Raw genomic sequence first — 26,967 nt, 5'->3', positions numbered from 1 at the left:
GAGATATGCCATCTAATTGAGGGAGTTCTGCAGCCTAGCAACACCATCAGAACCGCACTGTCGGTTGAGGTAAAGGTTACTGCGGCACTTTCCTTCTACGCATCGGGCTCCTTTCAGGCCTCAGCTAGTGACATTTGCAGTATCTCTCAGCACGCCACACATTACTGCATTCAACAGGTGACTGAAGCCCTTTACGCATGCAGGATGGACTTTATAAGCTTCCCTATGACCAGAGAGGCACAAAGTGAGAGGGCTTTGGGTTTCTCGAAAATAGCAAACTTCCCCAAGGTGCAGGGAGCAATAGACTGTACGCACATTGCCCTGAGAGCACCTTTACAGGATGTAGAGGTGTTTCGGAACCGAAAGGGATTCCACTTCCTGAATGTGCAGCTCGTTGTCGACCACAAGCAACTAATCATGGCAGTAAATGCAAATTTTCCAGGGAGCATCCATGATGCACACATCTTGCGTGAGAGCACAGTGTCTGACCTGTTTAAGAGTCAACCACAAGGTCATGGTTGGATGCTGGGGGTGGTAAAGGATATCGCCTTGCCAGCTGGCTCATGAACCCCCTACGTAATCCCCAGATAGAAGCCGAGAAGCGCTACAATGAAAGCCATATAGCTATATGCAATATCGTCAAAAAGAAAATTGGAGCGCTTCAGATGCCTGGACCACTCAGGAGGCAACCTACAATACCACCCTGAGCAGGTCGCTGAATTCATTGTTATGTGCTGCATGTTGCATAACTTAGCTATCAGGAGAGGACAACAATTATCAGATGGGACCACCGGTCTACCTCAGGAGAGAGGGGAGGCAGAAGAGGAGGACAAGGAGGAGGAGAAGGACCTCTGGGAGGACAATTATCCTGGCGATGAACCCATGCCCCCACGCCCCCCCGCAACACTGGAAAAACCCGGGGTAATTACAAAGCTTCAAAACTCTTGCGTCAGCAGCTCATAAATGAATGCTTTGCATGAAGTTACATTGGTAACAGTTACAGTTGCGTTACGTTTCATCCTTGCCTGGCCTGGCCATGGCCACTGTTTGCAACCCTTGTATTGATGTTTTACCTTACGTTATTAGAAGACACTACAGGACAATTGTAAACTTAAATAAATGTTTGAAATAATTTAACAGATCATTTTAATTTTTTTTTAACAAACATATATAACACCGCCCACCCCCCCAGCACCTCCCATAGCGCCCGGGGAGTCTAGGGAGCTGGAAAACATAATTGAGACTATTAGAAGAGAAGGGGAGACATGAGAATGCTTGCACTGTGCTGGCATATGTACGAGGAGCAACACTACTGCAATAAATGTGAACGAGAGGCGTTACATATGACTAACATGAAAGTACAGAAGAGTACAGAAACTGCATGCATAACCTTACATCATGTATATATTATAATCAAATGCCATTAAATTACTTTAAATTACCACTGGTTTATCACTGCTTTACACATTACTCACGTGGTGCAACAACGGGATCTACACCACCACGGGTGGCAGAACGATTATGAGTGCCCACTAGTGCTGCGGCACAGTCTTCCAGATCGGTTAGAGGGTGCAGCTCAGCAGGCCCTCCTCCGCTCCACCTCCACACCGCCTGATTCTTAGATATCTCCCTCTGCAAATGTGACAAGAGCATGGCATAAGTTAAATGACTAGGTACTATGACGGAAACACAAAAGATATTGTAATCCACAATTAGTCACCCCACATGCTGTTCATCGTTAACGTTAACATTATATGCTATTACGGTTTGTATCTACAATGGATGCATGGTTATAACATCTACGTGCAGAGAAAATATTTAATAAGATCGTGTTTATGAACTAATGCTTGACACCAAACATCTCGTGTACAATCTCCAGGAAAGGCCCCATCCACAGGCCGTGCCATTCAGCGCCTGAGGGGAGGTAGGGGTTTACTTGAATCGATGGAGGTCCCCCAGGGTGGGGGGGAATCAGGACCACTGGTGAGCTCGGCAATGACAGGACTGTAATGGGAAGGGGCACTCTGTCCTTGGGTTGTGCTCGGAGACCTCCGTGTGGCCGGAGCTAATGTCCCAAAGTGTCCCAGGGCAGACAGTGAGCCAGGGCAGCTCTCCCTAGTCCAGGCTGGGTCACTGTGTGAGTGACAGCAGCCAGAGAGACTCACACAGTCTGGGTACAGGTAACCAGACCCCTCAGTGCTCAGTCATGTCCCATCCACCAACGTAACCAAAAAGGAGACGGTGCCCAAGTTAAAGACTTGCTCACAGTACACAAGAATTTTCCTTCTAAACTAAAGTGGTAGAAATGCCAAGTGTTTGCGGTCTGTCTGCTTCTAGTCATTCCTTTTCCACAATTTTCGATCAAAGCCTTTAAATAATAACAATTAATACTGTTGATTAAATGTAAGGCATGTTGGCAAAATTAGACTTAAAGGGCGCAGGTTCCGACTCCAGTCCAAAACTTAGCAGGGAAGCTACCCAAGATTACCCAACTTAATTACAATCCAGCAGATTTACATTCTAATTAATGAGTCAGTGCATCATTACAATTTAAAATGTAATAATTGAATACTTGCCGATGCAACCAGACTGTTCCACCATTTGCAGCACTGGTCTGCCTCGCGTCTATCGTGGGTCACTGATGATACCAGGCGGCGATATTGCCCCATATTTATTGATATATGCGGCGGGGGGGAGGTTTTCCACGCCCACCCTCGGTTAATTGGCCCCACTGATTTTCGACCTCATTAATCAGGGCCTCATTGGCCTCATCAGAGAAGGCTTTCACTCTCCTTCTCCCTGAAAGCTCCTGCTGCATACTACTATCGCTCGATTCTTGGTTGGACATTTTGCACCCTGCACAGACTTCTTTCCACCTTCCTTCTCTTTCTCCCTCTCGTTCAGTCTTCTGAACATGCGCAGATGACCCCTGAACTCCCGAATCGCGGGAAAAGTTATTTGCTGGAAAAAAAAACACGCATGCGCAGAACGGCCATTGCTATGGACACAAGCCTTGCACGACTGAATACATCGCTAAGGCCCATTTCACATCACTAAGGCTATCGCCCAAATGAAAAAGGTGAAATTATAGGTTTTTAAAATGGGTGATATTCCAGTGATCCTGAAAAATAAAAAAAGCACTAAAGCTGGAAATATCGCGATCATAGTGGAAAGTCTAGCCCCAAAATTATGTCTTTGGTTGTAAAGCGCTTTGAGACATACGGTGGTCATGAAAGGCGCTATATAAATGTAAGTCCTTCCTTCCTTCCTTCCCTTTCCTTCCCTCCCTCCCTTCCCTCCCTCCTTTTCCTTCCCTCCCCCCCAGGGCACTCTGACTAATTGTTCCACCCCAACCACCTTCCCTGGCTAAGACCAACTAACTCTACACAGACCAGGGATCCAAACCACGACGGGCCTACCCTGTATTGCTCAATTCCACACTGAGCGATTTAGACATCAGTATCATGAAAGCTTTTATTAAAAAAACGTATTTCCTATACTTTCAATGCACGATGATGCTGGGAATGTCTCAAGAGAACGAGAACCCTCATCAATGATTTGTGGATGTATTTATACTGTAACACTGCGGCAATCCATCATGCAAACTCACGAGAAGGTTATAAATTTCGGTAAGCGCATGTGCTACCAATCTGATCAAGGCCACGAGTCAGCCAACCAGCACTGCCTCCTCTCTCAGGGCTGGTCGGTTTTCTTATCTGTCAGTCAGTTTTTCCATGTCGTGGAACTCTGCCGTTAAAGAACAGCTTGACAGAGATATTAATTGACGAGTCACAGTCAACAATTGACCAGAGGGGATGCACCAGGAAAATTAGCTTGGGCGTTTTAAACCCAATATATGGATGACACTTTCACCTTCATGAATAATACAAGAGGCAGACTTGTTGGAGAATGTAGCCATATTCTAAAGGGTAATAAAACTTCAGTAAAACTTAACTTCTACGGGAGATTTTAATAAACTTTAAACAGCACCAGCTTGCATTTTGTCAGTCTGCGAGAAACAGTACCTTGTCATCTATTTTTTAACCATTCTCACACCTTTTAATTTTCTTTTCATTATTCGTAATGAAGAGAAAATGTCACTGACCCTTCAGTAGGAATGAACTTGAATTTATATAGTCCCTTGTCGTAACCTCTGGATATTACAATGTACTTTGCAACCTTGGATTACTTGAAGTGCAGTTATTGTTATACAGGTAGGGCCCAGGTTTAAAAGCTTATCCTTGAGACGGTGGCCTAGAAGTTAGTTTGATCTCTACGCTGGAATGGGTAGGCCTGTGATAAAACTGATAGGCCTCGGGCCTCGTTTCCATGACTACCGGAGGTTCCTGGGCAGCTTGCCAGTGGGGAGGGATTCAGTTTGAGGCATTAGGTCCTGGGAGAGGGAGGGTCGCAATCATGAGGGAGGGAGGGGCCTGGCAACGATGTTCGGCACTGCTGCCCCTCCCAGCTCCACATTCAGGTACTTTTTTTTTAATGATGTTTTGGTGACTGTCTCCAATGGTCCCTTTAAAGAAAGAAAGATTTGCATTTATATAGCGCCTTTCATGACCACCGGATGTCTCAAAGCGCATTGCAGCCAATGAAGTACTTTTGAAGTGTAGTCACTGTTCTAATGTGGGAAATGTCATGTATTCAACCAGCATTGTAACCCATGTATAATCTGACCTAATTTGTACACTGTGAGAACACTGACCACTAGGTGGTGAACTTGTGGGAGACACTCCTAACCTAGACCTTCAGATATAAAAGGGGAAGCTCCACCCACTTCCAGCACTTGAGTGCTATGAAATAAAGGACAGGTCACAGACTGACCTTCTCTCAAGCATGGGCCTCGTGTGCATTTATACTGTATAGTATGGACGTATCAATGGCGACAAGAAACTGGGATTTAAACCACGCGAGCATGGCTATTAGCAATAACAGGGGCAGTCAGGGACGATCGACTGGCAAGGGTCCTTTTGTTTCAAACAGCAGCTCATGCTGGAGGCGTGGAGGCACACATTCAGCCGGAGTCTGCAGAGGTGAGTAAAATACCTGCAGAAATTGCAGAAATGAATGCTGGGGGAAATCACTGGAAGCTGAAGTTCAGCGAGTTCATGTGGAGCACGTATAAAGTTCATACACCAGGACGCCACCGATAATGATGAAAGTGCTCCTCAATGGCATCCCAGTATCAATGGAGCTAGACACGGGGGCCAGCCAGTCCCTGATGGGTATCAAACAGTTCGAAAAGTTGTGGCGTCCAAGGCCAGGAGGCCAAAATTATCGCCGATTGATGCACAGCTACGGACTTACACAAAACAGATCATTCCGGTGCTAGGCAGCGCCACGGTAGTCGTGACCCACAAAGATTCGGAGAACAGGTTGCCGCTCTGGATTGTCCCAGGGGACGGTCCCGCACTACTGGGGAGGAGTTGGCTTGCTGTCATGAACTGGAAATGGAGCGATGTAAAGCAATTTCCTCTGTGGAGCGAGTATCATGCTCACAGATCCTGGACAAATTTGACTCATTATTTCAACCCGGCATCGGCACTTTCATGGGGGCCAAGGTAGTGATTCACATAAACCCGGACGCCAGGCCAGTACACCACAAGGCCAGAGCGGTGCCGTACGTGATGTGGGAAAAGAAAGAAGACGAATTGGACCGCCTGCTGAGGGAAGGCATCATCTCGCCAGTCGAATTCAGTGACTGGGCGAGCCCGATTGTGCCGGTGCTCAAGGCGGATGGGTCGATCAGGATATGTGGCAATTACAAGGCCACCATCAATCGGGTGTCACTCCAAGACCAGTACCCGCTACCGAGAGCGGAGGACCTCTTTGCGACGCTATCCGGTGGCAAACTTTTTTCAAAATTGGACCTGACCTCAGCTTACATGACCCAGGAGCTGGCGAGTGAGTCGAAGAAGCTGACCACCATCACGACACACAAGGGGTTGTTTGAGTACAACAGATGTCCGTTCGGGATTCGCTTGGCCGCCGCGATCTTCCAACGAAATATGGAAAGCCTCCTCAAGTCGATTCCAAGGACAGTGGTTTTTCAGGACCACATCCTCATTACGGGTTACGATGCTGAAGAACACCTCCACAACCTGGAGGAGGTGCTACGTAGACTGGACCGGGTAGGTCTGCGACTGAAAAAGGCGAAGTGCGTCTTCCTAGCTCCAGAGGTAGAATTCCTGGGGATGAGGGTCAGCCCTACTGCGTCTAAGACGGAAGCAATCCAGAGAGCACCCAGACCCCGCAACATGACGGGCTCCTGAACTATTTTGGTAACTTTCTTTCCAAATTGAGCACGCTGCTAGAGCCGCTACACGTGCTCCTACGCAAAGGTTGCGAATGGGTCTGGGGGGACAGCCAGGAAAGGGCTTTTAATAGAGCACTCAAATTGTTATGTTTCAACAATCTGTTAACGCTCTATGACCCATGTAAGAAACTTGTGTTAACGTGCGATGCGTCGTCCTATGGTGTCGGGTGTGTGTTGCAGCATGTCAATGCCACGGGTCAGTTACAGCCGGTAGCTTATGCCTCCAGAAGTCTGTCCTAGGCAGAACGGGGCTATGGGATGGTAGAAAAGGAGGCGCTCGCATGTGTATATGCAGTAAAGAATTGGCAGGAAATTTGAGCTGGAGACAGATCATAAACCCCTAACGTCTCTTTTGGCCGACAACAAGGCCATAAATGCAAATGCGACAATGGCCCGTGCTTCACAAGCACTGAATTCCAGGAGTTCATGGCATGCAATGGAATTAACCATGTTAGAACGGCACTGTTCAAGCTGGCATCAAACGGCCAGGCAGAACGAGCATTGCAGATAATCAAACAGGGGATGCTCAGAATCCAAGGGGGTTCCCTACAATGCCGCTTATCACGCCTCCTGTTGGCCTACAGATCCCAACCACACTCGCTCACAAGGGTTCCACCCGCAGAGCTGCTAATGAAAAGGACGCTCAAAACCCGGTTATCCGTTATACACCCCACCATGAAAGAAATTGTCGAGAGCAGGCGCCAGTCACAATATGACTACCATGACAGGAATGCGAGGGCGCGATGTATTGATGTAAATGACCCTGTTTTTGTCCTCAACTACGCTGCAGGGCCCAAATGGCTCGCAGGCACTGTGGTTGCCAAAGAGGGAAATAGGATTCTGGTAGTTAAACTTACCAATGGACAAATCTGCCGCAAACATGTGTGTTGTGGAAAAATATTTCCGAGACTGTATAATATATAAAGAGAGGTTTATTAAATCAGAGACAAAGCTTTGGGAGATCTTCTCAAATTGGTATCTGCAGTGAAGTTCTTTTATCTTACAAATTACGTCACTTTACAACATATGCTTTAGCACTACAAAGCTGTTGCTATCAAAGGCTAAGCTTTTGATATTAACCATCCTGCATTGTGACAGGGCAGTATTAACAAGTGCAGGTCTTTTGGCACCGGTATGAAGAAACATACCCAGCACTTAACTCTCCAGTGTTCATTATCTCACTTTCCTATCTCCATAACTCAAGGCCAGCATACCTTAAAGTCTAACTGTTTTTTTTTTATATTGTCCCTTACAAAATTCATTAAAGGGGAAAATAAAACAAATGTTTGGTCCCGTATACTAATCAAGTATATGTCCAAAAATCCGCTCCAACAATATTCCCCCTTTTGGTCCTGGAGGATGTTCACGGAATCCAGATGACCACAATGATAGTATCATATTGTCATATATTCATCCTTTGGGGTATGTTACTTCCCTGATGTTCCGTATGTCCACCTTGCCTGTAGCTCTAGGCTACCCTTCAAAGATAGTGGTCGGTGTCATCGTCGTCTGTTTCTTCATCCTTGGTGTCTTCAGGTATTTCCATCAGGAGTGCTTCTTCGTCGGCGATTACACTGGCTACTGGCATCAGTCGAGCCATCATAACTTTACAGCAGATATTAAAACACCCGATAATCAGACAGCAAGTAATTATTATTACAACCAGAATCATTACTCCATGCATAAGATAGGACCCCCAGGATTCCCCCTAACAGCCAGTCAAATCAGCCAGATCCTCCTGCTGTTGTGGATAACTTCTTTACCTCCCTTCTTATGTGATCAGCGAGGTTGGTTATGTTTTCTGAATTATCGGGAATGTAAGTGCAACATTCAGCTTCAATTAAGGCACATGTGCCCCCACTTTGTGCTAGTATATAATCTTGGGCCATTCGGTTCTGGAGTACCATTGTGCGTATGGCTACTATTTCAGCCATTATGCCCTCTATTGCTTCAGCAGTGTCGTTAACTATCTGTTCCAGTACCCTCTCTAGGTTACGTAATTCATCCATGGTGCGTCCTATCCCGAATGGGTGCATCATGACTCCAAATAGCCTCTCTACTGGGGTAACATCTCGTCTGTACTTTGTTAAAGTACGTACCCGTCTGACAAAAGGGACCACATATCCCAAATAACAGGACCCCCTCCAGTTCTGAGGCAACCAGGGGTAGGCCTTATGCCCGCACACAAAATAAGTGCCATTGTATGCTGTTAGATTCGATCCCAATCTCTCTCTCAGCCCCCGTCGCCACCTAATCTTAGGGTCCCAGTCCTGACTACTTGTCTGATTCTTCAAACCCTCTATTTCAAAGAACCCCTGGTTTGTTGTTTCGCTGGCTATTATGTTCCACCTGGTGAGGTTAAAGTATCCTGCTACAAAACCTGTTTCCTCACCGGTCAGGTCTCTAGTGAAACAAATGTCAGCGGTGGGCCTTCCAACTCCTGAGGTGTTGGTCAAAACCAGGAACGGGGGTCATACCGACCTATTGTATTCCGGCTGGTACCATCCGTCAATGCATCCAAAAGGTAACCCCCCCGATCTCCACGTTTCTTTATTCCCACTCTGGTTCCAAGTATCATTTACTTCCCCTGTACCGTTTTGTCGCATTACCCACTCTGCTACTTCCGAGATGTTAAGGGAGATTGACCTCAAAGGGATGCCTCCTTTGCTATGTATGGGGATGTGCGAACATACCCAGCAACTAGAAAAGTTCTCATTTTGCACATAAACATAAGACATGTACAAAAAGGTACTTACATGTAACTCTCGTTTCGGTCTAGCTAGCAGGCCAGACCTAACACGAACTATGATAATCGCACCGATCGCAATATATAGTTTCATCTTATTACTCTATAATTAACAAATAGTCAAAGGCAAAATGGCCGTATGGCTTGCTTGAAGAATCTCTCACTGTCAATCTGTAAATAGACAAACAACAACAACTAATACGTGTGTTAAACGGCTGGTTCAAAAACCTTAAGCTGGGTCCAATGCTTCCATTGTCCGTTCCCTTTAACATCGATGCAGGCACAAGTGTCCCTGCTGATTATAACCTCATACGGTCCTATCCATTTTTGGGGCAAACCCCGGTTTTCCCGGGAGGACCCTTACCATAACGTGACTTCTCGCCAACGGGACTTCAGGGAGCTTTGTAAGCTCCGCTTCCGCGTCTCTTTCGACCTGATTGTCCCTAACTAATTTACGCATCCCTTTTAATTGAGTACTTAATTCCAAAACATACCGTTTTATTTTGTCTTTTAATGGGCCTACATCGGCCCCCCCTGTTATGATGTTCTCTGGTAATTGCATCGCCCTTCCTGTCATTAGTTCATAAGGGGTTAATCCGGTTGTCCGGTTTGTCGTGGCTCTTAACTTCATCAATATAATGGGTAATACTTCTGTCCACGTTTTTCCTGACATTTGCATGGCCTTTGCCAGGACGTTCTTAAGGGTATGGTTCATGCGTTCTACCATCCCAGAACTCTGCGGGTGGTAGGGGATGTGGAATTTTTGTTTTATGCCCATCAGCTGGCATATTGTTTTTACAATTTTCCCAGTGAAGTGGGTGCCTTTGTCAGAATATCCTTGCCACTGTAGAGGCACTCCCCATCGGGGAATCACCTGCTCGGTCAATATCCTTGCCACTGTTGAGGCACTCCCCATCGGGGAATCACCTGCTCGGTCAATATCCTTGCCACTGTTGAGGCAGTGCAACCACGTGTGGGGAAAGCTTCCACCCACCGGGTAAATTGATCTATAATCACTAGGCAATATCTTTTTCCATGGGATAGGGGCAAAGGACCTGTGAAATCAATTTGTACGTGTTCCCATGGCCCCCGTGGATGGGGCTGGTGTCCCATTTTAATTTTAATGGGCCTGCCTGGATTATATTGTGTGCACGTAACGCATCGATGGCAATGTTTGGCGATATCTCTCCCCATCCCTTTCCACCACCAATCTCTCCCAAGACTCCCGGTCATGGCCTCTCATCCTGAATGAGACAGGCCATGATGCAACTCCAAAAAGGTATTCCGTATGCATTCAGGCGCCATTACCTTGTCATTTCGTCTCCAAACGTTATCCTTCCCTTGCGTTGTGCCCTGCTTTGTCCACATACCTATTTCCTCCTCAGAAGTGTCCTGGTGTAGTTTCTCAATACTTATCTGTTCGTCTCGGGCTCCAGCAGCACTGACTTAATTTAATAATTTAAAATCATTATCAATGGAGAGTGTTTTTTTTTACCTATTCAAATTCTTTTTTTTTTCCAATTAAACCAATATCTTTTTCACAGCTGATATCAACTGGTATTTAGTAAGTTATGTCTTTATCCATCGCAAACACCCCTTCTCCCCCATGCTGTCATATAATCGTGTACTACCCCGAATGCATATCTACTGTCCGTATAGATATTAACAATCTTATTTTCCGATAATTCCAGTGCCCGGGTGAGGGCTATCAGTTCTGCCACTTGAGCTGACGACCCCCCATTAATTCGCCCTGATTCAACTGTCTCTAGATCCTGGTTAACTACGGCCCATCTGGTACGAGGTAGTCCCTCTACGTATTTTCGTGAGCCGTCCACAAACAAGGTTTGTTCTGCGGTTTGAAGGGGGGCGTCTTTTATTCTATCCTCTTCCATATCCTCACATACCTCTTCGCAAAAGTGGGGATCCTCCTCACCCATCATACCTTCTGTGGGGTTGTTTCCTACATCCCTAATTATGGTTACCGCTTTGTTGGGTGTTTAGAGGACTGCTTCCCACTTTGCCCGTCTCATATTAGATACGGTTCTCAGTTTTCCTGTGTTTAACATTTCTACCAATGTGTGTTTAGTGTGGAGAATGATGTTTCCAGTCATCACCACAGGCTCGCTTAATTTTTACCACCCAAGCTGCGCAATCTAGCGCGGCTATACATCTGAATAGGAAAAGGGGAGGTGCAAAGAGACCTGGGTGTCATGGTACATCAGTCATTGAAGGTTGGCATGCAGGTGCAGCAGGCGGTTAAGAAAGCAAATGGCATGTTGGCCTTCATAGCAAGGGAATTTGAGTACAGGGGCAGGGAGGTGTTGCTACAGTTGTACAGGGCATTGGTGAGGCCACACCTGGAGTATTGTGTACAGTTTTGGTCTCCTAACCTGAGGAAGGACATTCTTGCTATTGAGGGAGTGCAGCGAAGGTTCACCAGACTGATTCCCGGGATGGCGGGACTGACCTATCAAGAAAGACTGGATCAACTGGGCTTATATTCACTGGAGTTCAGAAGAATGAGAGGGGACCTCATAGAAACATTTAAAATTCTGACGGGGTTAGACAGGTTAGATGCAGGAAGAATGTTCCCAATGTTGGGGAAGTCCAGAACCAGAGGTCACAGTCTAAGGATAAGGGGTAAGCCATTTAGGACCGAGATGCGGAGGAACTTCTTCACCCAGAGAGTGGTGAACCTGTGGAATTCTCTACCACAGAAAGTTGTTGAGGCCAATTCACTAAATATATTCAAAAAGGAGTTAGATGAGGTCCTTACTACTAGGGGGATCAAGGGGTATGGCGAGAAAGCAGGAATGGGGTACTGAAGTTGAATGTTCAGCCATGAACTCATTGAATGGCGGTGCAGGCTAGAAGGGCCGAATGGCCTACTCCTGCACCTATTTTCTATGTTTCTATGTTTCTATGTTTCTATGAATTAGTAATGGATATTGAGGCTCCCATGTCCACTAGCATCTCACACTGTCGGCCCCCTACTAGTGCAGACACATATATCCTTCCCTCCTTTTTGCTTTGTACAGGGGCCGCCGGACATCACCGGGTGGCTTTGTACGCCTGCCACTTCCGGTATTCCTGTTCGGACAGGGTCCTTACCTTATTAGGATAGCCATTTTTACCATAGCATGTTGCTTCCAGGTGCCCTTTCTTACCACAATACGTACATTGCTTTTCACTGCCTTTCCCTTTGCATTCCCTGGCAAAATGGCCCGGTTTTCCACAATTATGGCAAGTCCCCCTTTTCTGCCCTCCTCCTGTTCCCGTGGCAGAGACCTTTTCCTGCTTTATCTTTTTCTTTTCTAAACTGCTAAAGCTTACTGTTTTAGCCTTTTTCAAAAGCCCCTTATACACCTTCACAGATAGCTCACCACTCGCCCAGGAGTTTGACCTGATCCCTGAAGGTATTTCTAAATTTAAAACTCTTTTTTTTTACTGAGCTAGAAGCTTTCGTGTCAAGGTTTTACACAAAGGAAAATGGGAGCGTTTTAAAAGGCATTCTTTATCTCATTCCTGGACTAAATTTATGTCTTTCAACCCAATTGCATGTTTTCTTTCGACAAATAAGTGAGCGTGTCAAATTCTTTTTTTTTTACTACCGGGACCATGTATCTTTATCTTTTACTCAACAACCCAACCTTTGTGCATTTCCTAGCTCCGTAACTTATCATCCGAATATATCCACACCTTCGTTTCTAACTTAAAATGTAATACCATAAGGTTCACAGTTTCTTAAACTTCCCACATACATGTCAACACTATGAAGGGTTAAAAAAACATTTCACTCTGTTTGGAAAGAGTGGGTGGAGCTAAAACTGGCAGGCAACTCCACACCTTCCCAAGCAGGCTTTCATTCATTCCACAGTCAAAATCACTCGAGTACTCTCTTCATTCAAAATAGACACTCACAAAAGTCTCTCTTCATTCAACAAAGCTTATGTCTGGATCCATAAGTCACTTAAGATAGTCACTATCAGCTTTTTTATGGCATTACGTAATTACGCAAGTTACAATTAATGATAGGAATTAATTAATGACCCGGGCAACCCGCGTTTTACATTCCCTTCCTTACTTTCCATGTTCGCCAGTCTCGGACGTTTCCCTTTGTTTCTGTAATACTCACGGCCACGACTATTCTGTGGAGACCCTTTGTCTTCGCAACAAAGCTAGCGTGTTTCCTTACCACCGGAGTTTTCGGCTCTAGGTTGGATCAATCAGTTCCCTTCCGCACCGACCTTATTTATTAAAGGGACAACTCAAACTGGTTAGTCAGCCTCTTCCCGCTATCTGTTTACTCGTATCTTATACACTATCCCATCGTGCCCATACACCTCTCTTTTCAGTCTCTAACACCAGATTCCAGATACTGTCTTAAGTGATCACGTCTGATCAGACAGTATCCTGTTCGTGACGCCATTTTGTTGTGGAAAAATATTTCCGAGACTGTATAATATATAAAGAGAGGTTTATTAAATCGGAGACAAAGCTTTGGGAGAAGTGTTAAAGACCCCTGTCTTTGAACCATCTTCTCAAATTGGTATCTGCAGTGAAGTTCTTTTATCTTACAAATTACGTCACTTTACAACACATGCTTTAGCACTACAAAGCTGTTACTATCGAAGGCTAAGCTTTTGATATTAACCATCCTGCATTGTGACAGGGCAGTATAAACAAGTGCAGGTCTTTTGGCACCGGTATAAACAAACATACCCAGCACTTAACTCTCCAGTGTTCATTATCTCACTTTCCTATCTCCATAACTCTAGGCCAGCATACCTTAAAGTCTAACTGTTTTTTTTTATATTGTCCCTTACAAAATTCATTAAAGGGGAAAATAAAACAAATGTTTGGTCCCGTATACTAATCAAGTATATGTCCAAAAATCCGCTCCAACAATGTGGATCAAACAAAAAGAAGGTTCAGCAACCCCATAGAAGAAGCAGAGGAAGAACACGACGTAGAGTTTACTCCACCACAGGTGACCAAACACAGGAACCAAAGGAAGGAGAGCCCAGTCACTGTGGGCAATCCGGACAGGCCTGAGGCACCGCAAACAGGAGACACTCAGGCCAGCGCCCAACAACCGGAGCCCCAACTCAGGCGCTCTACAAGGGAGCGAAAACCACCAGAGAGACTCAACCTGTTATCCCAATAAGACTTTGGTGGGGGGAGGTGATGTCATGTATTCAACCAGCATTGTAACCCATGTATAATCTGACCTAAGTTGTACACTGTGAGAACACTGACCACTAGATGGTGAACTTGTGGGAGACACTCCTAACCTAGACCTTCAGATATAAAAGGGGAAGCTCCACCCACTTCCAGCACTTGAGTGCTATGAAATAAAGGACATGTCACAGACTGACCTTCTCTCAAGCATGGGCCTCGTGTGCAATAATACTGTATAGTAAGGACGTATCAGGAAACACGGCAGACACTTAGTGGAACAGCAAGCTCCCACAACAGCAATGTGATAATGACAAGACAATCTGTTTTTTTGATTGAGGGAGAAATATTGGCCAGGACACCGGGGATAACTCCCCTGCTCTTCTTCAAAATAGTGCCATGTGATCTTTTACATCCACCTGAGAGGGCAGACTTCATCTGAAAGACAGCACCTCCGACAGTGCAACACTCCTTCAGCACTGCATTGGAGTGTCAACTTTGATTTTTTGTGTACAAGTTCCTGGAGTGGGACTTGAATTCATAACCTTCAAACTCAGAGGCAAGAGTGCTACCCACTGAGCCACTGGCTGACACTAAGGACACATGGTTAGGATGCATATTGACCTGATTTTCATGAATGTAGCAAGCCCGATGCCGGCTTTGATGAGGGCAGTCCAATTTTACAGCGGAGGCTTCAAACAGGTTTTGGCCCCTATTTGCATATGCAAAAGGGCTAATACCTGTTTCAGGCGCCGGCCGTGGACACCTCCTTTTCTACCTGCACCAATGTGGCAGGCGGCACACCCTGCCTACCATTTTGGACATTTAGGCACCCATTTCGCGCCTGAAAAATGGGCGCGATGCTTTGAACTTGCAGGCCAGTGCCTCCGACAATATGGCTTTCCCTCAATATTACACTATCAGCCTAAATCAGGTGCTTAATCAGTGTTCAGACCTGAACCCCCACAGCCTTCTAACTCAGAGATGAGTGTGCTACTAATTGAACCATTTTTAGCATATTTCTGTACAGAATTGAAGAATGATACAGCACAGAAAGAGGCCATTCAGCCCATCATGCCTGTGCTGCCTCTTTGAATGAGAGATCCAATTAGTCCCACTGCCCCCCGCTCTTTCTCCATAGCCCCACAAATGTTTTCCCCATCAAGTATTTATCTAATTCCCTTTTGAAAGGTATTATTGAATCCGCTTCCACCACCCTTTCAGGCAATGCATTCCAAATCACAACAATTTGCTCAGTAAACATTTTTTCCCTCATGTTGCCTGTGGTTCTTTTGGCAATTACCTTAAATCTGCGTCTTCTGGTTACCGACCCTTCTTCCACTCGAAGCACTTTCTCCTTATTTACCATTCATGATTTTGAACACCTCTTTCAAATGTCCATCTCTGGTCTAAGGAGAACAATCCCAGTTTCTCCAGTCTCTCCATGTAGCTGAAGTCTTTCATCCCTGGTACCATTCTAGTAGATTTTTCTGCACCTAAGACCTTGACATCCTTTCTGAAGTGTGGGGCCCAGAATTGAACGCAGTACTCCAGCTGAGACCTGTAAAGGCTTAGCATAATTTCCTTGCTTTTGTACTTTATTCCTCTGTTTCTAAAACCAAGGATCCCATATGCCTTTTTAACAGCTTTATCAACTTGCCAGGCCACGTTCAAAGAAGTGCGTACATACACCCACAGAACACTCTTATCCTACACCCACTTTAAAATTGTACCATAGGCCCTTGCTTAACCAAAATCGCTGCCGTGCTGGAAATGAGAGGAAGAGTCTTGAAAATGAAGTGTTACCGTTTTAACTTTGTGTTTCAGGGGCATGCTCGGTTCTGTAGTTTTACTGATGATTTGTTTCCCTCCAGGTGAAGCGACTCTGTCGTGTTGAGGCTGCTGGTATTAATCCCTTTTTGCAGCTCAGAACATTGCAATTATAACTCTGCAAAATTCATGCAACTTTCTGCGGGACAGCTGAATCCCCAGGAAGCCGGGAGACTCAATGGGGGAGAAATTGGGATCATTTGCGCCTCCTGTTAGTGCCCCTAACTGGGCGCAGACAACTTTGCGACCGGGCGCAGCGCTGCTAATGGCTCCCGCTAAACTCGGTGGGAGTTTAGCGGCAGCGCTACAGTTTTGCGCCCCGATTCCTTGTGCCCAGAGATCGTGATGTAATCACCGTGCACAGCGTGCCGGACGCTAAATTGGGTATCGCTCCCTGAAGCTGTGCCGAACGATGACAGCGACAGCTTCCGGGGATGCGTGTCGGCCGGCCGGCCGCTAGGGGGGGCGAAATTTAAAGGGGGGATGGCTGGATGCTCATCAGAAAAGTCTCCGGTTTTGTTTTCCTCAGCGGTGCCACTTTGGACGCAGGGTCGTTGCCGCGATCGCTCAGCCTGGCACTCTGCATGGCACCCCCCGTGCCCCGCTGGTCCAGGCAGGACCCTTTCATTAACGCAGAGTATGCAGCTTGGGCCTTTCCCCTCAATTCAGGGACGAGCCCCTCCTACGCGGCCGCGCTATGCGGCCCAGTGCACTCCGCTCCCGAGCCGCTCACCCCGCTCACGCCCCAGAAAGGAAGCGGAATGCTTGATTTCGTGCTTGAATTAGCACTCCACTTCCTTTCGGGGGCGGTAACCCCAATTTCTTGCGGGAGGCGAGAGGTCCGGCGTAAAGAGTTACCTCCCACAAACAGGGCGGTCCCAAATTTTTTAAGGCCTGTGAATTTCCAGAATTGGCTAAAATCAACATGGAACATTTCTGTAGAATCCAACGGGCACCTCTGCTGGGAAAGTTAGGGTACGCTTTGTGTGAAAGGGTCTTCCATCAGCAAAGCTCCTGCTGAACAGAAAACAACTGAAAACAAACTCAATTCTGAGAGAGTGATGGACTGTCAGATTCACAATTTTCAACCGTGATTGATTTCAGACTTTTAAACTGAAAAACTGCCAATGTTCAAAAAAAAAATTGATGCCAACTCAGTCTGCTGCCATCTTGCACGATGAAATCCGGTCCAGACACCTTTTTTTATTCATTCACGGGATGTGGGCGTCGCTGGCAAGGCCAGCATTTATTGCCCATCCCTAATTGCCCCTTGAGAAGGTGGTGGCGAGCTGCCTTTTTGAACTGCTGCAGTCCGTGTGGTGAAGGTGCTCCCACACAGTACTGTTAGGGAGGGAGTTCCAGGATTTTGACCCAGCGACGATGAAGGAACGGCCGATATATTTCCAAGTCAGGATGGTGTGTGACCAGTATTCATACACTTGTAAACAACTTCAGATAATAGTTCACCAATGTGGTCCAACCCTCGCTCTCTCTCTCTCTCTTCAGTTATCATCAGTCTATTTGTATTTGTCTCTTCATGTGTATAACAATCTATTATTTTATATATATATAAATGCCTTACATTCAATTTGTATCTGTCACACTCCAGCTGTCACACTTTGAAGTGTCACTTTATGACAAAGCATTTACGAGCGGCTATAATTGTTTACATTTTCCTATTCACACCACTTCACCACAGGGACTACTTGAAGTGGTCTTAAAGGGACAGAGCACATTAGCAGCTGCACATCACAACCATATTGCAGACCCCAGAATCCAATGTCATGGGAGATCTGCTAGTGTGTACATGTGTTGATGTGCTTCTCAGACCGTCCTTATCTATAAATCAATAAATATATTCATCCGTTTATCGAGTTAGCCAGCTATGAACAAGTATGTCCCTGTTCATGTAGAATTATCTGCCTTTTCTTATATCTATGTATATGTATCTTTTGACTGACTGACTTTGCCTCTCTATGGGGTCAAGTTTCGGCCTGAGTTGCTCCTATTTTTTTTGGAGCAACTGGTTTAGAATGGAGTATCTTAGAAATTGCAATTCTCAGCATTTAGTTTGCTTCAGTTCCAGTCAGTTAGAACAGTTTCATTTTGGAACAGATTTTTTTTTTCAAAAAGGGAGCATGTCCGGCCACTTACGCCTGTTTTGAAAGTTTAGGCAGCGAAAACTTACGCCAAACTAACTTAGAATGGAGTAAGTGTAGATTTTTGTACGCTCAGAAAAACCTAGTCTACACTTTACAAATCAGGCGTAGGGAATGAGGGGACGGGGGTGGGGGTGGCGGGCTGCGGGAGGGGGTGGGGCGGGGGAAGTAATTAAATTCTACAAGCGTTCAACAGTCTTACTTATACAAATAAAGAGCCATCCTGACTAAAAAATTATAAACAAAGCAAAGACAAAATATTGAATATTCCTAGCTGTGAGAAGCAACAGCAGCTTTCGAGCTGCAGTGCTTCAGGCAGGCCTTCCATATTGGAGACAGAGGCGGTATCAGTGACTCGATGGCAGCCCAACAACAACGGCAGCAAGCAGTCTTCAAGCTGCGGTGCTTCAGGCAGGCCTTCCTTCCATGTAGGAGACAGGGGCGGCGTCAGTGGCTCGACGGCAGCCGAAGACACAGCAAGCAGCCTTCGAGCTGCGAGGGAAGCTGAGGCCATTCGGCCAGGAACAGTGAGAGGCAGCCAGATAGCCAGGTTGAAACTTAAATTTGTAATTGCAGAATGGGTGCTGCATTGTCAACACCACGGATTATGCAATGGTTCGCCAGCAATTCACTGCATAGGAGAGAATTGATTAGAGCTCACCGCACCAGGAACATCATAGTCCGTAGGCTGATGGGCAGGAGACCTTACCCACTTCGGCAATATCGAGCCAGGCGCTCATACCTGGACATGAGCGAGGCTGATTGTGTCAAAAGGCTGCGTTTCCGCAGAGAAGTTGTCGCTGAGATCTGTGATATGCTGAGAGCAGATTTGCAGCCCAGAAGCAGAACGCCAACTGCCTTGTCTGTTGAAGTGAAGGTAACAGCTGCACTTACCTTCTATGCCTCGGGATCATTTTAGGCTACAACTGGAGATGTGTGCGCCATCTCTCAACGTGCAATACATGCCTGCGTTTACCAGGTCACGGCTGCTCTGTATGCGCAGAGGAATGACTTCATCAATTTCCCAATGACCGCACAAGCGATCCATGAGAAGGCTGTGGGTTTCTTCAGGATTGCCGGCTTCCCAAAGGCACAGGGCTGTAGGAGAATTCCGAGCAATACAGGAATAGAAAAGGTTTCCACTCCATCAATGTGCAGCTTGTGTGTGACAAAAGCAGCGCATCATGTCAGTTGATGCGAGATACCCTGGTAGCACCCATGATGCGTTTATCCTACGTGATAGCGTTCTATCTGACATGTTTGAGCAGCAGCCAGAAGGGCAGAGCTGACTACTGGGAGACAAAGGGTACGGCCTGACCACCTGGCTCATGACGTCCCTACGCGTGACACGGACAGAAGCTGACGATCAATACAACATGGCGCACATTGCGACGTGCAGCATCATTGAGAGGACCATTGGCATATTGAAACAGCGTTTCCGATGCCTGGACCATTCCGGAAGCCACTTGCAATACTCTCCTCAGATTGTCGGTCACTTCACTGTTGTGTGCTGCATGCTCCATAACTTAGCCATCATGAGGCAGCAGGAGCTGGTAGTAGAACCAGAAGATCCACGTGAGGGTCCAGTGCATGATGATAGTATTACGGAAGAGCAGGATGTGGATGATGACGACGATCAGGAAAGCATGCAAGTGACTGATGCCGGAGCACGAGGTCGGAGGAGGTCCGTCCATCGAGCTCCTTTAACGATTGCTCGAGCCCTGCGCCAGCAGCTCATCCATGAACGCTTCAAATTCTGATGCCTGAGGGCTCTGCGACCACTGTTGCGCATTGACATGTTTATTCTTTGCAGTTGTTCCTACGTTGTGTTGTGTTAATGGAAGATGAATCAGTTTTAATGAAAAAATATTTTATTGAAAAGTTAACGTCACTGTAATAAAATATTTGTTGTATCAAACTTTACTTTTTAATATGACTCTTGAAGATCACTTAAATCTTTAAGATCACTTATAAACTTGTAAAGTTACAAAAGTTACAAAACAATTTCAATGTGAAAAATCTTATACTCTTAAGATCACTTAAACTTCAAGATCACTTTTTAGGTGCAAAATTAAATAAGTTACAAAATGTGAGAGCATTTACACTATAAGATCACTTAAAAACCCTAAGATCACTTATAAGTTGTAAAGTTACAAAACTTACAAAACAATTTCAATTTGAAAAATGTTACTACAGCTACATCAAGATCAAGAACAAAAGCAGCAAAGAAAGACTGCAACCATCTCTCATCCACATCTCAGTGAATGTTCACTTTTTCATAGGGGTGTCATTTGATTGGCGGGGCTGTGTGCCCTTATTGCAGCAGCTACCTCCATGAGGGCCTGTGCCACCACTTGCATGCCCTCCCTGATGGCCTGTGTTGTCGATTGCACTCCCTCGGACAATCCCTCCCTAAGTTCCCGTGTCATTACAGCTATTTCTCCCATCAGGACGGTCACCTTTTCACCCACTGCACTGACGCCACCGATGAGTGATCGGGTAAGCTCATTGGTCTCCATATCCAATGCCACAACCTGAGCCGCATCTGTTGCACGCTGCATCTCGGAGAGCGTGTCTCCAATCTCCTTCTCCTCTGCCGGGGTCTGCCTCGCAGCACCACTACACAGGGAGGCGCGGGCAGGGACGGTGGGACGCTCGTTGTTCCAAACGTCACCACTACACAGGGAGGCGTGGGCTGGGATGGTGGGACGCTCTGTGTTCCAGACGGCAGTACTAGAGAGAGAGGCACAGGCTGGGTGGTGGGTGAATGGGTGTAAACTGCTCCATTATATCACCAGCACCACTGGGACCCGCAACGTCGGAATCAAAACCGTGGAAGGTGGAACCAGAACCTATGCGAGTGGGAGGCGCAGGCTCGGATGGTGGTGCACTGGCTGTAAACTGCTGCATTACACCAGCAGCACCACTGGGACCCGTATCATCAGAATCAAAACCATGGAAGGTGGAACCAGAACCTATGCAAGGGTTTGAAACTCTGATGACCCTTAATGGGGGCTCATAAACATTAATTTGGAAGCTCTCCCCTGTAGACATTTCAGTCGTCGCCGCCATCATCCAGTCTGGATCGTCCGCATCTGGTTGTACTGGTTCTTGTTCTGGATCTTCAGGATCCTCAGGGTTGGCAGCATCTTCATCATCATGTTCTGCAAAATACATCAGAACAGTCAAATGTTTAACAGCAAGGGAGGGGGCAGGATGGGTGGCATGAGTACTCTCACACATAGCAGGCCAGGCAGCAGGTTGATTTGAAGGGCCACGATGCATTTTCAGGACTTACCCTCTTCCTTTTGTGCGTGCCCAGCTTGTGCTGTACTGATTGCTTTTCTCCATGTACGACTCATCATAGCAGCTACCCTCTGCTCCAAGGGTGTCAATGGATGCAGATTGGGCGTGCCTCCTCCTGTTCGAGTTGCTTCCCTTTTGTTGTGGGCCAATTTCTTTTACAAAGAGTAAAATATAACTTTTTACTGAGTGCATCTTTCTGCAGCGTGGGACATACAGATAGTCACATTACAATTACGATTACATTAAAAAATGAAAATATTACTTACATTAACTACTTAACTATTTCTTTTTACACTGGCTTCCAGATCTCATGGTATGCACCACTGCACAGTAATCTTCTGCAACTTGGTTCCAGCGTTTCTTCATTTCTTTAGGTGGCACTTTTATGCGACCTCTGTTGCTGGTATCTAGCTCCTGCCATATCTGCTCAATGACGTTGACTAATACCTCCACTTCCTCATGCAGGAAATTCTTTGTTCTTGGTGGATGTTGTTCCATTGCTGTATTGAATTGACACTCTTATTTTTCAAAACACACAGTCCTTAATTTGCATGCACCAATCTTTTTTTTTTTACAAAATTGTTGACATTGTACACCAAAAAAAAGTGCATGTTTTTTTTAAGGCCCATGTGATGTGCGTTAAGTGCATCGTTTCAGGGTATTGTTTTTAAAAGTTTCAAAAATTGCACACTATTTATTTTGTAAATGTGCCAAAGTTGAATGTTCTGTTCTGGAAGTTTAACAGCGAAAAGCAGCACTCACTGATTTCAGCAGGTGATTTATTTAACAGTGCTGCTAAAAGCACTCCTTCAGACACCAAAAAATCACCAAAATTCAACCCCAAGCCTTTCCAGGGGTACACGAGACAAATCAACACTCTTCTTTAAGTCCCTTTAAAAATGGCCGAGTGCCAAAGTTTCTGGCCTACTGCGTGCACGCGCGCTCCAACGCGCACACGCAGGGCTGCCGGCACGACGTTGCCTCATTTAACTTAGCCCCGCCCCCATCCACTTGCAAAATCGGCGCGACTCTGTGGCTCTGTCCCCCGCTGCTGTCTGCGCGACGCGCTGAGCTCCCAGGAACCAGCAAGGAGCCGGAGAATTAAGAGGTATTTTTCTGTCGCACTTTTAGGCGCGAGAAACGGGCGTCCTGGTCGGGGCTGCGCCGTTCTAGGCGCGGCCCGAAACTTGACCCCTATCAATGCATCCTAACTGTCCATTTGTGTACAGCTAGATCTAGCTACTTGTTCATTCCTCCTTCTATTTCTTTACTTGTATATAACTCTTTGCCTACCTATTGATTTATTTATGTATGCATGAATATATGCCCATCCATGTATTCATCTGTGTACCTATCTCTATATCTATTCATGTATCTGCTTGACTATCAAAACTGACGTGTATCTATCAATCTCTCTATGAGTAACTTTTTTTTAATAAATGTTCCTGTTTATCTATCTTTATCTGTAGGTCCATTTGGGTCTCCTACTTATCTGTCTAAGTTTGCATCTAACTCAATATTTTCTGACAGTATGATTATAACTTTATTGTTTTAACTTTGTAGGAGTGAATTATAAATTTCAACAGTAACAATAGTTCTTACAAATCAGCACCATTTCTCCCAGTAAAATTCTAGAACTTAAAGGATAGACTGAGGCAATTTGGCATTATGCCAGTGCTAGCCCCATTTCCCTAGCCGTTGCTCTGCAGCGATCTACTCCAATCCCATTTCCCTAACCTTTGCTGTGGACTGATCTACTCCAATCCCACTTCCCTAGTCTTTGCTGTGGAGCGATGTACTCCAATCCGACTTCCCTAGTCTTTGCTGTGGAGCTATGTACTCCAATCCCACTTCCCTAGTCTTTGCTGTGGACTGATCTACTCCAATCCCGTTTCCCTAGTGCTGGACCGATATACTCCAATCCCGTTTCCCTGTATAGCCTTTTATATTCTTGCTTTTAAAGTTTTAGCCAATCGCTGATACACTCGCTGCCTCAATAATCACTTGTGGTAAAGTCTTCCTAATAACCCTCAGTGTGGAAAAAAAGCTTCTAACTTCCTGCTTAACTTTTCTAGTGAAAATCCTGAGTCCATCTCCCTTGTTGGTGACTCACCAGCCAGTGAAATCATTCCTTGTTTATCATCACAAGTATTTTCACGGTTGATAGTAGCATGAATTTTATTTGAATATTAAAGTATCCTGGGTTCTCGGAGAAATTGCATCCGAAGAACACAGAAAATAAACAAGACATTTTTCTCTTCTTTCAATCTGTAGGTTTGGCTGTTCACCAGATCATCACCATCACAGTGTCCCTCATCATGGTCATTGCTGCTTTGATAACGACATTGGTTTTAAAAAATTGGTAAGTACATTCCTTCGAACTAAGATAAAACTGGGAATACTGGGAATCTGAGATTAATAAGGGTAATTCTGGCAATGCAGATCCGTTAGTCAGCCATCTGAAAGAGATAATGTGAGCTTCACATCTTGGAGGACCTTTATTCAGAGTTGTTGATGGTCGATGAAGGCTGACACCCACAATGTGAATCTAGGTCAGATGCAACTGACTGGCAGAAGAACATAAGAAATAGGAGCAGCAGTAGACCATTTGGCCTCTCGAGCCTGCTCCGCCATTTAATAAGGGCATGGCTAATCTGGCCTTTGGCATCTCCAGCATTTTCTGTTTTGTTATTATCTTTTTTGGTCAATTCAGTGTTCATCCTAGATCAGAGACATTGGTGTTGTGGGGCAGAACATTTTAGTCGCCCAGTATTGACAAGCACTTCCATTCAGGTTAGTATGCGTAGATGCAGTGTAAACCAGTGCCAGCAATGTGCTTCAGACCAAACCACAGAAAAACACCCCTTCTTGCACTAGCGTAATATTTTTTCCACCTCCCATCCTGGCTGTCTTGCTGTCTAACTGAGCAAGATTGCCAATTAGTGTTGTGTACTATGTCCTCTAAAAGCTACCCTACATCCAATGGATTTCCCAAGCTTATTTCACATCCGACTGTTACTGCCAACAGGAGACATGACTTTAATCCGATTAGTCTAGGATAGATCGGAACCAAAATCCCAGAGGTGAAAGGTCAGGGATGAGCACCGAATTGACCAAAAATGATAATAACAAAACAGAAAATGCTGGAGATGCCAAAGATCAGATCAGCCATGCCCTTATTGAATGGCGGAGCAGGCTCGAGGGGCCAAATGGCCTCCCGCTGCTCGTCTTTCTTATGTTCTTATGCTGTTTTGATTAAGTTTCTGAGAATATTTGGGTAACAACTGAACTAAAAACCTAAGCCATACCATTTTCCCAAACATTTAGGGCAGAATTTTCCGGGGGGGGGGGGGTCAGCAGATGAGCACAGTGGTGGGTCGCGTGGGTAAATGTTTTTAGTTTGACAGTGGGTCAGGACCCTACTGTCAACCTGCCGCCACCCACCTTTTCCAAATGTCGGGTCTGTCAGCGCTGAGCAGACCTGACACGCAATTAAAATAATTACTGGCTCGTTTACAGCCACATAACAATGCTTTTTCCCCAGCTTTTAGAATTTGACAGGTTGTCCACCGATTTCCCGTTGTGCCTCGACCTCGTCTGTGAAGCTGAGGTGGGAGGTCACTTGCCGTTGTTTCAGCTGATGAGTTGACAGCTTCAAATGTCAAGTCAAAGCTCCCAGCTGATTCAGATATCTTCCCTTAGTCACTAGCTTCTCTAAACTGCATTTCCACTACAGATTCAGAATGCTGCAAGTCTTTACACAAGACTCCATCCAGTCTGACCTTATTACCTCTGCCACTATTGACAGATCACTTCTGTCATCTCTACTTCACCTGCTATCTATTCATTCAGCATGGGTGCCCTTTATACTCTCTCATCTTGGTCCTCAGAATCCCACCACAATCAGCCTCAACACCAGCATCACCAGGAACACCAGCAGCACCAACAACAACACCAACCTTCTCCATAATCAACTGATGCTGCACAGGACACAGGGCATCAGCACCCGACCACTTTGCTGCCCGGGACGCCAGGGAATGACCTCACCATGACCAGATTTACTTCACTTGATGCTGTATACCCTGGCTGCCACATGATGCACCAGGTTGGCACCATCCCACACCAAGACCATAAAACATCCCGACAATGCCCAAGCCATTCCTTTCACACTCATCATCATTGCCGGGTTACCGCTATGTCTCACTATTCACTGCAACTCATTAAGTCACTTCCAAAGATGCATACAAATCTGTCCAAGAAAGCAAAGTGTTGAGTGAGAGAGATGGCTAGTGAGATGGGGAAGTGATAATGTAGATAGAGAGGGATGGGTGGAGGTGCGAGGTCAGTTGGTGTGAGTAAGGGTGTGTAGGAGTAGGGTCGGGAAGGCAGTGTGCTAGGGATGTGATGAGTGGCACAGTAGGATGAGGTTGAGTGAGGCTTTGCAGTTACGTTTTGTGATCGACTGAGATAATTGAAAGGTTTGTGCCACTACAGCCTGGTCCTCCTGACGACATCCCTGCTTGTGTTCTCCTGTACAATGTGCAACCAGGCTGCATTGGTCTCCTGGGGAAGTCTCTTCCGCCCATTGGAAGGAAAGCATATGGAGGGAGGGATGGGAGAGCCTGAGTGCAGCCGTGCACCTCTGTGCCGCGCTTGTCAGTGTTTGCAGCACTTCAATGTTGTAGAACACTGACAGCACAACTGTCAAAATAAAGTTGGCCATGGTCCCTTTAAGAAAACCGGCTGATGATGCATCATCAAATGACATCATCCGACCCGTTTCCTTCAATTGGCTGGCAAATGCGCTGGGTGGGCTTAACAAGCCCAATCAGGGGGAAATAATTTCACTGAGCAGATTGGAGCCAGCAGCGAGTCTGGGACCCGCCACCGACATCGCCCGCCGAGGTTGGCAAAACCCAGCCCTTAGTTCCCTTTTGTTAGAACTGGAAATAGGATGTGTGTCGGAAATGATCAGCTGATTCCACAGAGTAAGTGATGATTAGTGACACAAAAAATGGGGCATAAGTTAAAGTGTATTGGACTCCCTGACATGACAATCATATTTTTATTCATGATTTTTACCTACAGACTTCTCATCACCCTTTTATTCTGAAGCCTGAAATGTTCAGAAATGTCTATGAACTGATTTGAATTTTGAAAGCAGCACATTTTCTACATTGAAGTTTGTAATGTTAAAATGAGGGGAGTTTCCGAAGATATCAAGGTGATGCTTGAATTTAGCAAGTTAGGAGTTAGAAGGGAAGTCTGATTGATCTTCTTCACCCATAGGGTAGAAAACTTGTGGACTAAGATAGCAGGGAAGGACATTGAAGCGGACAATATAAGTAGTTTTTGAGAAAGAAAAACTTTGCTTTATATAGCGCCTTTCACGACCACCGGACATCTCAAAGCGCTTTACAGCC

General features: G+C 45.9%; 1 protein-coding gene across 1 annotated transcript in view; it reads left to right on the top strand.

Moving 5' to 3' along the window:
* The window catches only part of ajap1 (adherens junctions associated protein 1), a 200,492-nt gene that overhangs the window by 88,394 nt on the left and 85,131 nt on the right, over positions 1-26,967 (top strand). The window contains exon 2 of the mRNA XM_070860916.1: positions 23,819-23,906. Coding sequence (XP_070717017.1) covers positions 23,819-23,906 — 88 coding nt within the window. The remainder of the gene's footprint in view (positions 1-23,818; positions 23,907-26,967) is intronic.

The sequence above is a fragment of the Pristiophorus japonicus genome, chromosome 18 (assembly GCF_044704955.1).
Source record: "Pristiophorus japonicus isolate sPriJap1 chromosome 18, sPriJap1.hap1, whole genome shotgun sequence".
In the NCBI taxonomy this organism is placed as follows: Eukaryota; Metazoa; Chordata; class Chondrichthyes; family Pristiophoridae; genus Pristiophorus; species Pristiophorus japonicus.
This window is presented reverse-complemented; position numbering and strand designations above follow the sequence as displayed.